This window comes from Anomaloglossus baeobatrachus, chromosome 5 (genome assembly GCF_048569485.1).
Source record: "Anomaloglossus baeobatrachus isolate aAnoBae1 chromosome 5, aAnoBae1.hap1, whole genome shotgun sequence".
Classification (NCBI taxonomy): domain Eukaryota; kingdom Metazoa; phylum Chordata; class Amphibia; order Anura; family Aromobatidae; genus Anomaloglossus; species Anomaloglossus baeobatrachus.
In genome coordinates this window covers 165218081-165236242 of record NC_134357.1, presented here as the reverse complement: position 1 = coordinate 165236242, position 18162 = coordinate 165218081, and the positions used below count along the sequence as shown (strand labels likewise).

Genomic DNA, 18162 nt, shown 5'->3' with positions numbered 1-18162 from the left:
TCCTACCTGCGTTTGCTCCACTAGTGTGCGAGGACAAGAACCACTAGATATGGAACCTGCCTAGGTCCGCTCTACTAGTGGTGCAAAAGAGACGGACAGCAGCACAAGCCGCACAAAGCTTCTACCTATGTTCGCTCCCCTAGTGTGCGAGGATACGAACAACTGCCAGACGCAGTATAAGGAACATTACCCTAGCGGCAACGTCCACCTACGAGTAGAATCACAAGGCCCAGCCGGACCATGTGCCTCAGGCACCTGCCTTTGTCCGCTCCACTAAGAAGTAAGGATACGGACCGCAGCCGAAGCTGTAAGGTACAAGAACGCTACCCTGTCGGTAGCGCTCACCTAGCAAAGACAGAGAGATGCCTAGAGGGACGTGCACAGAGCGTCTACTCTCATGCATGAACCAAGAGGACTGAGCGCCGTGCGGCGTGCGTCAGGGTCTTATATAGACTCTGTGCCTCATCCAAGATGGAGGACACCAGAGCCAATCCGCTGCCAGAATGACAGCAATGACGTCACGCTGGCCTATCATCGAGCAAAGCGTCACAAGCACATGACCAGCGACCAATCGGCATAGAAGGTGTCAGAGACATGTGACCACGTGTCACAAGCACATGACCAGCGGCCAATCAGCTTAGAAGGTGTCAGAGACATGTGACCTCGTGTCAGCGATGATGTCACCCGCACATGTGCAATGGCTCCAAGATAGGACTTAAGGCCCTGTCACACACAGAGATAAATCTGCGGTAGATCTGTGGTTGCAGTGAAATTGTGGACAATCAGTGCCAGGTTTGTGGCTGTATACAAATGGAACAATATGTCCATGATTTCACTGCAACCACAGATATGCCAAAGTTTTATCTCTGTGTGTGACGGGGCCTTTAGTCTCCAACACTTGCACATGTGCAGTAGCAAGAAATCCGAACATAGTCTCCAGTGCTCGCACATGTGCAGTAGCAAGAAATCCGAACATAGTCTCCAGTGCCACAGCAACCGTAACACAGTTACTATCCCGGGCAATGCCGGGGGCTACAGCTAGTATATAATATATATATATATATATATATATATATATATATACACACACACAGTACAGACCAAACGTTTGGACACACCTTCTCATCTCTAGAACAACTGTTAAGATTAGAACATTAGACCATTGGAAATCTTTGCTTTGGTCTGATGAGTCCAAATTTAAGATCTTTGGATCCCACCCCCGTGTCTTTGTAGAAAAGGTGAACGGATGGACTCTACATGCCTGGTTCCCACCGTGAAGCATGGAGGAGGAGGTGTGATGGTGTGGGGGTGCTTTGCTGGTGACACTGTTGGGGATTTATTATAAATTGACGGCATACTGAACCAGCATGCCTACCACAGCATCTTGCAGCAGCATGCTATTCCATCCGGTTTGCATTTAGTTGGACCATCATTTATTTTTCAACAGGACAATGACCCCAAACACACCTCCAGGCTGTGTAAGGGCTATTTGACTAAGAAGGAGAGTGATGGGGTGCTACGCCAGATGACCTGGTATCCACAGTCACCAGACCTGAACCCAATCGAGATGGTTTGGGGTGAGCTGGATCGCAGAGTGAAGGCAAAAGGGCCAACAAGTGCTAAGCATTTCTGGGAACTCCTTTAAGACTGTTGGAAAACCATTTCTGGTGACTACCTCTTGAAGCTCATCAAGAGAATGCCAAAAGTGTGCAAAGTAGTAATGAAAGCAAAAGGTGGCTACTTTGAGGAACCTAGAATATAAGACATATTTTTAGTTGCTTCACACATTTTTAAGTATTTCATTCCACATGTTTTAATTCATAGTTTTGATACCTTCAATGTGAATCTACAATTTTCAGACTCCTGAAAATAAAGAAAACTCTTTGAATGAGAAGGTGTGTCCAAACTTTTGGTCTGTACTGTATATATATATATATATATATGCATTTATAATATAAATATGTGTGTGTGTGTGTGTGTGTGTCCTCTAAAGGAATTTGCACCATCAATCACAATACAATCACAAAAGTTTGCACTGACACTCCATTTGAAGATTATAGACTATGTTTTGAGGGGAAATTTTAACCCCACGCTTTGCAGTTATTCACCAAAAAACCTGCCTCCATTAAAGTCAATGGAGCTGGGAGCCACAGTGCAGCCAGAACATCAGAAGAATACGCAGCCATGCCCTTAAATGGAATGTTGGTGTGTCACAATGCAGCCAGGGAAAGACAGAGACAGTCACAGAGACAGTCACAGAGAAAGTGACAGAGACAGACACATGGAAAGACACAGACAGGGAAAGAGACAGACAGAGACAGACAGGGAAAGAGATAGACAGACAAACAGACAGACAGACCGACAGACAGGGGAAAAGATAGAGAGACAGGGAAAAAGACAGAGAGACAGAGAGAGAAAGAGACAGAGACAGACAGGGAAAGAGACAGGGAAAGAGACAGACAGACAAAGAGATAGAGAGACAGAGAGAGACAGATACATAGACACAGACAGAGAGAGAGACAGACAGAGAGGGAGATAGACAGAGACTGGGAGAGAAACAGAGAGACAGTTACTATCCCGGGCAACGCCGGGTGCTACAGCTAGTATATATATAATATATTTTGCAAAGACACTCCATTTGACTCAGGGAACATTATAGACTATGTTTTGAGGTGAAATTTTAACCCCACGCTTACAGTTATTCACCAAAAAAACCTGCCTCCATTAAATTCAGTGGAGCTGGGAGCCACAGTGCAGCCATAACTTTAGAAGAATGCGCAGCCACGGCCTTAGCTGGAATCGTGGCGTGTCACAATCCAGCCAGATAAAGAGACAGACAGAGACAGACAGTGACAGACAAAGAGACAGGGAAAGAGACAGACAGACAGGGAAAGAGACAGACAAAGGCAAAGACAGACAGAGATAGAAAGGGAAAGAAACAGACAGGGAAAGAGACAGACAGGGAAAGAGACAGACAGGGAAAGAGACAGACAGGGAAAAAGCTAGAGAGACTGAGACAGACAGACTCAGACAGACAAGAGACAGAAAGACACAGATAGTCAAGGACAAAGAGACAGACACAGACAAAGAGACAGACAGGGAAAGATAGGGAAAGAGACAGACAGACAGACAAAGAGAAATAGAGAGAGAGACAGACAGGGAAAGAGACAAAGAGAGAGACAGACTGAGAGAAAGACAGAGAGACAGACAGATAGACACAGACAGATAGAGAGAGAGACAGAGAGACAGACAGACACAGACAGACAGACAGAGAGACAGACAGAAAGGGAGACCGACGTAGACTGGGAGAGAAACAGAGAGACAGTTACTATCCTGGGCAATGCCGCGTACTACATCTAGTATATATATAAAACATACAGGTCCACTGTAGTCCAGTGATTTTGACGTAGTCCATGGAATCTGACGTATCACTTGAAAGACATAACAAGATAATTAAAAACAAGAGACTATCCCTCTTCACTAGTTTATTTAAAAACAAAGTTCCTAGATGAAACATAGTTCAACTTCCACAACGTTCCTTGATTGCAGAGATCAAAGAGCATTGAGCCTCAGAACGAGGCACCATAGATTTTGTGCAGCAGCCACTCCTGGCTTATATTGTACTCTGTGAGACCTGGTGACTGTGATGAGCAGTGATGTTTCTGACGTCATTACTAATCAGAGTGATAAGCGATGATGTTCCTAACTTCATCAGTGTAACCAGGTCTCGCAGAGTGCAGTGTGTGTCAGTAATGGATGATGCTCAAAGCCTATAGAGCCTCATTCTGAACCTCTTTAGACCTGCCTATGTTAGACCTGCCTGGGTTTTTTTTTAAAAAAAATACATTGGTGATTCAGGAAAAAGTCAGGGAGTGCTTTTTCAAATAAATTATGTTTTTATTTAAATAAAGTATTTTTTTGTGTGTTTTTTTTCTTTTTAATTACAGGGTTAGTAATTGGACTGCCTGATAGACACCCCTCCATTACTAACACTAGGGCTTGATAACAACTGACACTACACAGCTGACATCACCTCCATAGACAGTTACCTTGATTGTCAACTCACCATGGCAATCAAGGAAGAGCCAAGGCAAAGCACCTGAATGGGCACATCTAATGTGATGCACCACTTCTGTGGTGGCTGTGAGCTGGTACTTTTAGGCTTGGAAGGACCCAATAACCATGAACCTTCCCAGCTTGGTAATATAAACTTGCAACTGTCTGCTTTATCTTTGCTTTTTATCCAAAATGGGTGGGACCCCACTTCAATTTTTTTCTTTTACTTAGTTATTTGGTTAATAGATGTAAAATCTATATAGCTATCATCTCTCTTTCTAACTATCATCTATCGATCTCGCCCTCTATTTTTCTATCTATTCATCTATCTATCTTTCTATCTCTCTATCTATCTATCTTTGCACATCTTTAACACATAAAAACCATTCATTGCTATGTCTTCCGTTTTTTCACATGGATGGCACACAAGTACATATGGATGGCAGATGGATGACACAGATGACACACACATACACATGACCATTTGGATGGAGAAAACAGATTAAGTCACATGTACTTTTTTATGCAAATGTGTCAAGGGGGTCTTAAGCTCGTTTCACATAACGTTTTCCACTACGGTCGGAAGCACTGTAGAGGCATGTGTCCAAACCCCCATAAAATGGAATTTGGACACATATGCCGACAGCACCATAGACTGTAATGATGGAAATGAAGTTACAGTGAGCGCTATCTTACATCATTTTCTCGTACTGTACTATATGAGACGGTAACAAGTCACACTCAACTTCGTTTTCCTGCTTGTCTATAATAGGTGTATTCGATTGAAAATGATGCACAATAGAGCAGACTGTGACTCCATCTGCATCATTATAGTCAATAACTCCTTCAGCATATATGTCTGATTCCCATTTTGTGGGGATTCAGAAATACAGTGATGTGAAGAAGTGTTTGCCCCCTTCCTGATTTCTTATTCTTTTGCATGTTTGTCACACTTACATTTTTCAGATCACCAAAAAAATTTAAATATTATACAAAGATAACACAAGTAAACACAAAATGCAGTTTATAAATTAAAGTCTTTATTATTATGGGGAAAAAAAAAGAAAAATACAGGGCCCTGTATGAAAAAGTGATTGCCAACTAAACCTAATAACTGGTTGGGCCACCCTTAGCAGTAACAACTGAAATCAAGCATTTGCAATAACTGGCAATGAGTCTTTTACAATGCTCTTGAGGAATTTTAGCCAACTTATCACAAAATTGTTGTATTTCTGCCACATTGGAGAGTTTCCGAGCATGAACCGCATTTTTAAGGTCATGCCACAGCATCTGAATTGGATTAATGTTAGGAGTTTGACTAGGCCACGCCAAAGTCTTAATTTTTTGTTTTTCTTAAGCCATTCAGTGGTGGACTTGCTGGTATATTTTAGATCATTTTCCTGGTTCATAACCCAAGTGTGCTTCAGCTTGAGGTCATGAACAGAAAAATGGACATTCTCCTTCAGGATTTTTTGGTAGACAGGAGACTTCATGGTTCCATTTACCACAGCAAGTCTTCCAGGTCCTGAAGCATCAAAACAGCCCCAGACCATCAGACTATCACCACCATGTTTTACTGTTGGTATAATGTTCTGTTACTGAAATGCTGTGTTACTTTTACGCCAGATGTAACGAGACATGCACCTTCCAATAAGTTCAACATTTTTCTTGTCAGTTGAGAGAGTATTCTTCCAAAAGTCTTGGGGATCAATCAAGATGTTTTCTGTCAAAACTGAGATGAACCTTTATGTTCATTTTGCCCAACAGTGGTTTTTATCTTCAATCTCTGCAATGCAGGCTATTTTTGCTCAGTCTGTTTGTTATGGTTAAGTAATTAACACTGACCTTTACTGAGGCAAGTGAGGCCTGCAGTTCTTGGAACGTTGTTGTGGCATCTTTTGAGACCTCTATGATGAGTCGTCGCTGTGCTCTTGGGAAAGTTTCAGTACTAGTCCATGTTTTTGCCATTTGTGCATAATCCTGTCATTATAGTTTGCTGGAGTCCTAAAGCTTTAGAAATGGTTTATTAACCTTTTCCAGACTGAGAGATCTCAATGACTTTGTTTTTCATTTGTTCCTGAATTTCTTTTGATCACGGCATGATGTGTGGCTTTTGAGGATTTTGTTCTACTTCACTTTGTCAGGCAGGTCCTTTTTAACTAATTTCTTGAATGAGAACAGGTGTGGCAGTAATCTTACATTAGGCGAATATTGTCTTTCGATGCATAGAGAGTCCTGCTATCTTGTGCACTGCCTGTCTACAGTGCTTTACCATACCCTACCATTGATGTATTTTTTGTATATTTTTTTGTTCTGAATATTTAATATACTATATACTGTAACTGCTAATTGTGGTTCTTTTCTATGTCTCTCCTAGACCTAATTGCCTATTGATTAACATATTACCCTTTGGTTTAGTGGCCTGGGTGCGCCTAGGTAGATTGAGCTCAGCTTCACAGAGATGTGATAATCCACAGTTAATTTATATATTAATGGGGAAGGGGCAAACACTTTTGGATTTCTTTTTCCCTTAATAATAAAAACCTTCATTTATAAACTGCATTTTGTGTTTACTTATTATCTTTGTCTAATATTTAAATTTGGTGATCTGAAACATTGAAGTGTTACAAACATGCAAAAGAATAAGAAATCAGGAAGGGCGCAAACACTTTTTCACACCCCTGTAAGTCTCAATGCAGCCAGTGAAGGTAGTTGCAAACACTATGTCTATAATCTACCGACTAATTAAATTATCAAGAATATCCAGCGTTAGTCATATTTGTCTTATGTATTTGGTAATTTAGTATTTGTGAAATGTTATATTCATTGCATATGTTATATCCATCAGGAAACACCAGAAGGTCACTCCAAAGAGGGGAAAAAACGAAATCCCGCTGACTCTAATACCAGTCAGCAAGGATTAAAAATTGATCTTATTGAAGGTAAGCTGGAAATCTTGGATTTTTATTAACATACTAATATTATGGAGACACCAGATAATCTGTAGAGTTACTCATCATCCTCCTTGTGAGGCCAGAGATTGCTCCTGAGCCTCCTACAGACTATAATGGAGAGGGATCATTTAATTCTAAAACCCCTCTGGTTCTCTCCTCTTGGCTCTACTAAGCGCCAAAATGTGCAAAGAGCCTCATAACAGTCCCCATTCATGTAATTTTGGGGGATTTAATCAGATTCTGGCGAATCACATTTCTGGTACAGTAAATTTGTATATGGAGGTGGCATAAATATATACATTATCTGCAGAATATCCATATAATTAGTATGATACCATTTACAGAGCTCTTGTCTTTCATTCCTTATAATAATGTGTTATGTAGTAAGTACATATATCGTCTAATACATGATGTCTCTTCACTATTTTATCTTTATATTAGAAATAACTGAGACGGCAACTGCTGATGGTGGAATATGCGAGACATCAGAGAGCCACAATTCTGCCAGTGTAAGTATTAGAGGGAGACGTCTATAAATCATCAGAAAATGGGGTGTGAATAATACATCAAATATTATACCCCATATGACAATGGGATATCTTTAAAAAATAACATCAGCATTAATTAAAACAAATAGAGTTCATAAATGCTGCAAAAAGTGAATCATTTATTCCAATTCAGCAACACAGACAATTTCCTACAGATAATAAAATAGGATATCTTTGTTCTTAATGTAGATCAGACCTATTATGTGTGATGATAGCATTAATATTCCTGTCTCCTCTTATTCTCCCCTGCAGTATATGGATATATGTGTATAGAGAATTTCCCTTATAAGATCTTAGTGTCTGGAGCTCCTTCCTTGTAGGATGTGATCATCCTCTATATCTGCTGCAGTGTAATCAGTACTGGTGACATAATATAGAAGGGAGAAGTTCCTGCATTTGGAGCTTTTATTTTCCTGCAAGTTTTATGTCTTATTAATATTTCTTATTCTTTTAGGCCGTGATCAAATCATTGAAACCAATGATAAAGCCTCATAAGAGAGACTATAAAAATATCAAACTCATCAACTGTGGATCTTTTGGGTGAGTGTTTTGATTTATGATGATGCCTTTGTCTATGTGCCTTGTCATGATAATGTTAGCATGATGGAATTATATGTGCCCGTATCTATTTGCCACTATTCAGCTCATTTAGGATGTGACATGGATGATGACCTTCTATAAGTGATCATTTATGTACAAAAAAAATTGTTTAAAAGAACAGAGAGTCCTCAGTGGTTGATACATTTATGTACAGTTCTTTTATGTATTTTTCTAGTGGTGACCGTACACCTAGTATTAACTATTACTTCCGACAATCATTTGATGAAGTCTATTGACAGTATGTTAGTAAGAAAAAATAAATCATGGCTTTTCCTCTGTTCCAGGAAGGTTCACTTAGTGCACCATAAAGACACAAAGCAGACATTCGCTATGAAGACACTGCCCAGACGTGACCTGAGTAATCCAAAACTGCTTAAACTGATCTATCTGGAGAGGGACATCTCAATATTTGCTGATTGTCCCTTTGTGGTCCCAATGTTCTGCTCCTATCCAACTAAAAATCATCTGTGTATGGTCATGGAGTTTGCAGCAGGTAAGACTTATCCATTAGACCTATATCCACCTTATGTATGTTTAAAGGAAATTTGTCTTTATAAACCAGTAACATTGGTATAGAGGTCAGTGAAAGATAAACAAACTGGCAAATTTATATTCGCTATCTGTTTAATGGATCGGAAGAAATTCCAAATTATGAAAATACGCAGATGTTTCCTACCCAGAGCACTTTTTGTAACTCTGCTTCTTCAGGTTATTTGCATCCTTAGTGCCTCTGTTTTATTGAGTGATATCTCAATAATGCGGGCTTCACACGGTACGAGCGATCGTACCCGCCCCCGTCGTTTGTGCATCACGGGCAAATCGCTGCCCGTGTCGCACAAAGTCGTTTAACCCGTGTCACACGTACTTACGTGCTGAGCGACGTCACTGTGGACGGCGAACATCCACTTCCTGAAGGGGGAGGGACGTTCGGCATCACAGAGACGTCACGCAGCGGCCGGCCAATAGAAGCGGAGGGGCGGAGATGAGCGGGACTTAGACATTCCGCCCACCTCCTTTCTTCCGCATAGCCGACGTGTGCCGGGGGATGCAGGTAAGCTGTGTTCATCGTTCCTGGGGTGTCACACAGTGTGATATGTGCTACCCCGGGTACGATGAAAACCTGCGCAAAGTAAAATAAACGATTTTTTAAAAATAAACGAGGAGTACATGATAGCCGATTTCTCATCGATTTGCGATCGCTCGTAGGTGTCACACGGGATGACGTCGCCAACGAAGCCAGGTGTTCGTCACAAAAACCGTGACCCCGACGATCTATCGCATGATATATCGCCTCGAGTGACGCCCGCATAAGTTTATGACATCAAGCACTAGGCATGAAATTTAGTTACTGCACAAATCACCGATTTTCTCACTTCAGTGCACTAAGATGCCCTATTAGGGGCGCTGGCTTCAGTTTCTATTGTGTACGCTCTGCCCAGCTACACTATACACTCATGTTTCTTACTCTATTTCCGGATGTACTGGAGTGGATGGTGCATGCGCAGTAGAAAACTGAAGCCAGTGAGCTTAGCAGGGATCCTTAAGGGGGCTTTATACGCAGTGACTTCGCTAGCGATGTCGCTCGTGAAAGCACCCGCCCCATCGTTTGTGCATTACGGGCAAATCGCTGCCCGTGGTGCACAATATTGCTAACACCCGTCACACAAACTTACCTTCCTAGCAACGTCGCAGTGGGTGGCGAACAACCTTTTCGTTAAGGGGGAGGTTCGTGCGCTGACACAGCGACGTCACACAGCGACCGACCAATAGAAGCGGAAGGGCGGTTACCAGCCACGTTAACGATATGCCCACCTCGTTGCCGGAGGATGCAGGTAAGCTGTTTGTCATTCCCGGGGTGTCACACGTATCGATGTGTGCTGCCTCAGGAATGACAAACAACCTACGTATACAACGACGAGATTTTGAAAATGAACAACGTGTCAACGATCAACAATTAGGTGAGTATTTTTGATCGTTAACAGACGTTCGTAGCTGTTACACGCAACGACGATGCTAACGACGCCGGATGTGCGTCACGAAATTTGTGACCCCAATGACATATCGTTAGATATGTCGTTGCGTGTAAAGCCCCCTTTAGTGTGCACAAGCGAGGAGAGCAGTGATTTACACAACCACTAGACTTCCTGCTCGATATCTAACAGAAACATTGAGCTGTAACCCAACAGAGAGAGAGAGAGGGAGAGGTGCTAAAGATGGAAGTATCCTCGGGAGACAGAGTTTGGTTAATTGCTCTGGGCAGTACAATGCTATTAAAATTGAGGCATTCTCTAGATTCAGGTAATAATAGATAGTGGAAATAAAGGTACCAATGCATTTATCCTTCACAGACCTACTGTATATGCTCAATATGCTCATGTAGACAGTCATTAATCTTGCTGATATATTCCCTTTAACTCTTTCCCAACATGGCAATTTCCTGGGTTTTTTTTCCTACTTTCCTCCAAGATCCCTATTTTTTAAAAGTAAAAAAAATTACAAGTGAGATTGCACAAAAAATTCAGTCCTGCAACCGTTTTTACTACGTTCAATGTGCAGTCAAATTAACCTGGCAATATGGTTCTATAATTATGACAATACTTACTTAAGTGGTGAAAGAAAATATGGCTATTCAGGAGAAAAAATATTTACGTATATCTAGATTTTCTGTTACCAGCACTATTTTCATTTTTTGGTCAATGGAATTTTGTAAGGGATTATTTTTTATGTGACGAGCTGATATTTTTAGCGATAACACTTTGGATTAGGTACAGCATTATTTTTATAATTTCGAGAGTCCGGTCGCGGGAAATCCAAAGTGGACCGGGACAGGGTTGGAGCCCGCACAGGCGGGGTACCTGGACCCTAGTTAGAAGACGGTTGAAAGCCCCTTCTCTAATTAACCAGGCCGGGGACAAGATTCCAGACGTTGTTCCAGTGTGTTAGCCCAGATAGAGCAAAACGGCAGCCCACCGCTGGGGATAGGGTATCCGCAACAACCCACTGAGATCCCAAGGGTCAGTTTTCGCGGGCACATCTCCCAACAAGAACAGAACTGGGAGATGACTTCCCCGTTCCACACGAGGTTGTCTAAAAGAAGAGAAAAGTACATAGTGCCGGAAGAAGGGACATTGGCACATCAGCCGGGTGTGGGAACCGTATACACCCGGAAGCGGCAGCGGGCCACTGACACCTTGGTTACCAGCGGACTTGTGTGATTTAATCGTGAGTACACCAACACCCTCCGGTCCGGCCCAACGCACCACCACCGGCAGCCATCTCCTCCCGTGTTCTGGACACTGAGCTCCGGGGCATCCACCCCTACCCACGGAGGGGTCAACACCTAGCTGCCATTCCATTGCCCCCGGGTGCTCCCCAACAGCAGCAGTGGTACTTCACCTTACCACACACCATGGGTGGCGTCACGAAGTATCTACAACAATCCCCTATACATATTACATCCCCTTTTTATTTGAGTATCCGCACGATCCCCGGGTCCGGAGATCCCTCGAGCCACTGCAGATCCGGATCCGAGCAGCTCGGCTGCTGACGTGGGGGCGGCACATAGATACAAGGAGAATTTTACACTATTTAATCAGTTTTCATAGATGGATACTTTTACAGTGAAATACATAAGAGGCTTGTAGACCCGGCTTTGGCTTTTTGTATAGTCACTCTGCAGTATACAGTGTACACTCTACATCATACAGTATATCTCTATCCTTCCAATAAATGAAGTTCCAGCTCAGGGATGATCTTTACAATTCAAACAATCTTTATTCCATTACAACAATATTAAAAGAACCATGGAGGTAAACGTGAGGGATAAAGAATCCGGCGATGCGTTTCAAACGCTGGCTGTATTCTTTGTCAAAGCCTAATGATATGTCTCTGTATAACATGTTACCACAATGTCTTAGCTTATTTTTCATTCACAGTCATCATATGTGATTTACATTGTAACCAACTCCTCACCTGTCATATTTACTTTCTACTGTAGGAGGAGATTGTGACGGGCTTATAAAGTGCAATCGTCCTTTACCTCTCAGCTGGGCCCGAATGTACATTGCAGAAACGGTTCTTGCTGTGGAATATCTGCATAGCTATGGTGTAGTGCACCGAGACCTGAAGCCTCAGAAGTAAGTGACTCCTAGTATAAAAAAAGGGAATAAAGTTATAGTATGGTACACATTCTATGGGCTATTATTTTGGACTGACACCATCTTTTCTTTTCCAGTCTCTTGATATCGTCATCTGGTCATATTAAAGTCACCGATTTTGGACTTTCAAAACTTGGCCTCATGAGACCATCATCCAACAACTACAAGGCTCCAATTGAGGACATTACCAGAGAGTTCCTTGACACTGAGGTCAGTTTTACGTCAAGAAATTTGTACTTTACAGATCTCACCTGTTTCTCTGATGTTTTCTCATCTAGAAAACATTTTCACTGATATTATTTATCACAATTATATTCATTGATAATTTTATCATTATTCTCTTGGTTTACAGGTTCGTGGCACCCGTTATTACATGGCCCCAGAAGTCATCTTAGAGAAGGGCTATGGAAGGCCTGTTGACTGGTGGTCAATAGGGATTATCCTATATCAATTCCTTACAGGGTTTCTACCATTTAATGGAAAATCCAGGAACGATGTTTCCAACAGTATCCTTACGGGTAAGTAAAGTAATCTGAATGCTATGTGATGTCATTGAAATTTGATTCGGTTGTTAGATTAATTCTTAGGTTTACTCTATTTTTTATTTTTTTTGTATTACAGATGATATAACTTGGAACTTTGGAAAATATGTTCCTCCTCCCAATGCTCAAGACTGCATCATTGAGCTGCTGAGAAAAAATCCAGCACATAGACTTGGCACAGGTAATGTATATAGTAGCATTAATAATAAGATTACCCGTCTGTGGCCGGCAAGACAAAAATATCATCTCCATGAGGATCAGCACTTAGGTTCTCTGTTCCACCCTCTTGTACGTTACCCATTCTTTCTGCTATGATTTTTAGTATATTTCTGTCATGCCAGCTCTGTTACGTCTATCAGTGCAGATGATCATAAACTATGCAGGTATGCAGCAATCTTTCTGACCCTGTCTATATTACTTCTTTCCTGCCTTTCTTTTCCAGGAGGAGCAAATGAAATTAAGATTCACCCATTCCTGAGTGATATAGACTTTGAAAACCTTCAAAATCAGCAGCCACCGTATGTTCCTTATTTTGAGGACAGCTGCTACGGTAAGTAGAATGAGACATCATCTGGATCAAACTGTTGCTTGTCTTGTCTTTCATTTTATGAGACAATCCGTTTCAATCATTTTTAGCAGTAACACAGGGAATGAATATTCTAAGTTCTGATAACACTTGTATTTTGCAGATCATTTTAACAGAAGCAATGATACATATTCCGACAAGAACAACACAAGTGAGGACATTAACTGGCCAGAAGGCCGAAACTTTGTATCATCTTCTCAAAGGCATTCTAAAGTATGTGGCCTATAAATATATAAAATCTTTAATTTGTAAAAAAAAGTTTCAAACTATACTTATTTTTCATGTTTTTTTCTGTGTGCTTTAGCTATTTACCACCAATACCTGCATCATGAGCAATGAAGATTGCAAGTTATCTACAGATTGCCTGTTAGAGACCAACACAAAACACTCAGATGCGTGAGTAGATCATTATAATTATGGGGTTTAGTACAAATATATGTCCAGAACAACAAATACAAGACACGTGTCACACAACACTTAGGCTGCGTGCGCACGTCTGCGTGTTGCATGCTTTTACGCTGCGTTTAGAACTGCAGCGTAACTGCATGCATCCCCAGCACAATCTAAGATTGTACATAATCCATCCGCATGTTGTGTTAGAGAGTGCAGCGTTTCGGATCTGACATTTTGATCCAAAACGCTGGGTACTAAAAAGCAACATGTCACTTGTTTTGTGCGTTCCGGATGCTTATCCCACGCTGTCTATGGCAGAGCAAGCATCCAGAATGCATGAATTCTGCTTTTAACAATGCATCCAGAACGCACTTTTCGGCTGCGTTCTTAAATGCACGAATGCTGCAGAAGATGTGGCACGGCAGAACGCAGACATACGCACATACCCTAAATCCATCTCATGATTGCTGATGTGGGTCCGGCTTGTGATAAGAGCTGATCATTGGGACCAGCCATTCATTTCCAGCTCCTTACAGGCTCATATAGAGATTTTACATTCTTGCTGATAGAAGGGGGTCTAGAGCATGGTATCCCCTTCATGTGTGCCAAATAGCCTTTTAGATAGGGATTCCTTTATTATGTGTAGTTTTGTCATGCAATGTTTTTGTTTTTCTTCTACCAAACAGGCAGACAGAATCTTCTCCTTCTGGAGCTGGTAATGACAATCAGTGTGTCACTTCTGAAAACATGTCATCCTCATCCACATTGTCAGGTATGTTCCGGTTTATAAGACATTTTGTGATATGATGAAAAAGTATAATGTGAACATGTATATGAAGGCTGAGAAGATCACTGCTTTTTGGTGCACTTAAAACAATGAATCCAACAAATCAATGTATAACTTCTCACTCCTTCATGGTGGCCCATGGCTCAATCAGGCCCCAAACTGATCCTCTTTATGCCCTGAATGTTACACTGACATTTTATATACTTGATTATGTGATAATATTGTGGTATGCTGCAACCAATGTCATATTAATAAGGGGACATAGTTACTTAGAGACAGTATATGGCAGCACATAGATAAGCTACAGGTTTATATTAAGCTGTTCACAGGGCATGTAATACTCAATACCCTCGGGTGCTACTATGTGTATATGGCATATTCTGCTCTATTTTATTGCAATGCCAAATTACCAGAGCTATAGGGCACAAGAATAAAATAATTTTACTATATAAAGATTTAAAGCTAATCTTATACGAGTTTGTCACTGACTTGTTTTTATTTTTATATTTTTATCTTCTGATAAGAATCTCCATTTGAGAAGAGAAGCAAATCTGTAGAAAATCTCTCAGGTTTAAACCTGAGAAAAGAGCAAATAACCGAAAAAACAGAACAGGGAGAACATAGAAGAGGTAAGTGTGAGAATAAGCTCCATGTTGTCTGATGTCGGTCAGTAAGAATAATTCATATGGAGCAGATGTTATCTTTTAGTGATGGGATTGTCACATGGATGATGACTGGCAATGATTCCGTACCTGTGTATGGATAGGATTCCTTTACCATCCTGCGACAATGACACCACAGTGGTATCCTCTAATATGGAGTGCATTACTTACATTAATTTTACATCTCTTCTTACAGGTTCTATCTTCCGCCGGATGATATCATCCACCCGGCGTGGATTCTCTAGGGCTGCTCATGCCATCAGAGAAAGCTCCCTTTTTTCACTCTGTCAACGGGGCACCTTAAACATCTCAAAGACAGAGAAGCTAGACATCTAGTGCCCTGTCCACTATCAAAGGGCAGCACGGTGGCTCAGTGATTAGCACTGCAGTCTTGCAGCGCTGAGATCCTGGGTTCAAATCCCACCAAGGACAACATCTGCAAGGAGTTTGTATGTTCTCCCCGTGTTTGCGTGGGTTTCCTCTGGGTACTCCGGTTTCCTCCCACACTCCAAAAACACACTGATAGGAAATGCATTGGTTAATTAAAAAAAATCAAATTAACTAATGTTCCTTTGTGTTTAATAACATCTTACTGATGTTTCTAGGATATCATTCATATTTAAATGCTGAAATCTCAAACAACCTATTATCTAATTAAGGGTCTATATCAGTTCTATGAACCGTTTTCTCCAACTCCACAGCCCTACTTTTAATTCTTTACTCAACTTACAAATTGAATTGAAATATTTAAACTATTGTTATTTTGATAAGAAAAGCAGGAATTTTTCTGCAGTTTTTATATTTCTTTTGACTATTTCTACAGGTTTCAAGTGTTACTTTAGGTTTCCCCTTCTGCACTTTGTCCGCTTTTTAAAACTCGTAAAACACCCTCTTTAGTGAAACAACTGTTAAAATGGTTGATAAAAACTATTTGAAATATTTATTTTTCAATAACACTTAACACTGGCTGCGCACCGCCATCTTGCACACTCCGGAGGAGGGAAGGGGGAGCACTCTGGAGAACCGGAGGGAGCTCCGGGGGACCAGACAGCTCCGGTGTACCGGAGGAGGGTTCAGGGGGAGGACATTTCCCTCCGGTCTGAAAAGTTTGATCATTTCAGTTCGGAAGGAAATGAATGCAGAGCCGGCGGCGGCCCGCAGTTTTCGGCGCGCGTCGGCGCCATTTTGGATGTCCGGTGGGGGTGGGGTGGTGGGGGTTGATTTCTCCAGTACCAGGGGCTTTGGGGGCACTAGAGGATTATATTTCTTTCTCATCTGACATGTTTGATAATGTCAGATGAGAAAGAAATCAGTATTATTTGCCATTTTTTTTTTTTTTATGTGTACGTCGGTATACGGTGTATACCGGCGATCACATTATCGGGGTCCAAAAAAACCACCCTGATTCATAATCTTGGGGGTCTCCGCTACCTCCGATAGCTGAAACCCCCGAGATTTTTCGTCACTGGGGGGCGCTACAAGCTTTTTCCGGCCTGACGTCTCAAGACGTCGGAACAGAATAAGTACCCTGTTTTTCCGACGTCTTGAGACGTTAGGCCGTCGCTATGGGGTTAAAAACAAAAAAAATGATGAAAAGTTTTCTTGCTCCTCAGGGTTAAAAGTGAATGAGTTATCTAGTCCGTTTCGGATTTCTGCCATTGACTTATCACCTCTCTCCCAAAAGTTTTTTTATTGAGTGTATGCAGGATCTACACCATGTGCAGAATTATTAGGCAAGTTGTATTTTAGTGATTTTTTTTTATTTTTGATCAACAACTATGTTCTCAATCAACCCAAAGACTCATAAATATCAAAGTTTAATATTTTTGGAAGTTGGGGTGGTTTTTTTTTTTAGATTTGGCTATCTTAGGAGGATATCTGTTTGCGCAGGTAACTATTACTGTGCAGAATTATTAGGCAACTTAATAAAAACCAAATATATTCCCATCTCATTTGTTTATTTTCACCAGGTAAACCAATATAACTGCACAAAATTTAGAAATAAACATTTTTGACATGCAAAAACAAAACCCCCAAAAATTAGTTACCAATATAGCCACCTTTCTTTATGATGACACTCAATAGCCTACCATCAATAGATTCTGTCAGTTGCTTGATCTGTTTACGATCAACATTGCGTGCAGCAGCCACCACAACCTCCCTGACACTGTTTCGAGAGGTGTACTGGTTTCCCTCCCTGTAGATCTTACATTTTCTGAGGGACCACAGGTTCTCTATAGGGTTCAGATCAGGTGAACAAGGGGGCCTTGTCATTATTTTTTCATTTTTTAGACCTTTATTGGCCAGCCACGCTGTGGAGTAGTTGGATGCATGTGATGGAGCATTGTCCTGCATGAAAATCATATTTTTCTTGAACGATACTGACTTCTTCCTGTACTACTGCTTGAAGAAGTTGTCTTCCAGAAGCTGGTAGTAGGTCTGGGAGTTGAGCTTCATCCATCCCATCCATCCATTTGGCCCATCAAGAGTCACTCTCATTTCATCAGTCCATAAAACCTTTGAAAAATCAGTCTTAAGATATTTCTTGGCCCAGTCTTGACATTTGATCTTATGTTTCTTGTTCAAAGGTGGTCGTTTTTCAGCCTTCCTTACTTTGGCTATGTCCCTGAGTATGGCACATGTTGTGCTTTTTGATACTCCAGTAACGTTGCAGCTCTACAATATGGCAGCTTCACGCTTGATTTTCCTCAATTCATGGGCAGTTATTTTGCACCTCTTTTACCCAACACGCTTCTTGCGAGTCTGTTGGCTTTTTGCCATGAAACGCTTGATTGTTCGGTGATCACGCTTCAAAAGTTTGGCAATTTCAAGACTGCTGTATCCCTATGTAAGACATCTCACAATTTTGGACTTTTC

General features: G+C 41.3%; 1 protein-coding gene across 1 annotated transcript; it reads left to right on the top strand.

Annotated features, from left to right (window-relative positions):
* The first annotated feature begins 7759 nt into the window (after positions 1 to 7759).
* LOC142312695 (microtubule-associated serine/threonine-protein kinase 3-like) lies at positions 7760 to 15707 on the top strand. Its single transcript, XM_075351685.1, has 13 exons — positions 7760 to 7825; positions 8013 to 8098; positions 8443 to 8651; positions 12156 to 12294; positions 12393 to 12525; positions 12668 to 12833; positions 12937 to 13038; positions 13300 to 13407; positions 13547 to 13656; positions 13748 to 13839; positions 14523 to 14608; positions 15148 to 15252; positions 15482 to 15707. Exons 1-13 carry the CDS (start codon positions 7760 to 7762, stop codon positions 15619 to 15621), a joined length of 1542 nt encoding a protein of 513 aa, XP_075207800.1. The 3' UTR covers positions 15622 to 15707.
* The last annotated feature ends 2455 nt before the right edge of the window (positions 15708 to 18162 follow it).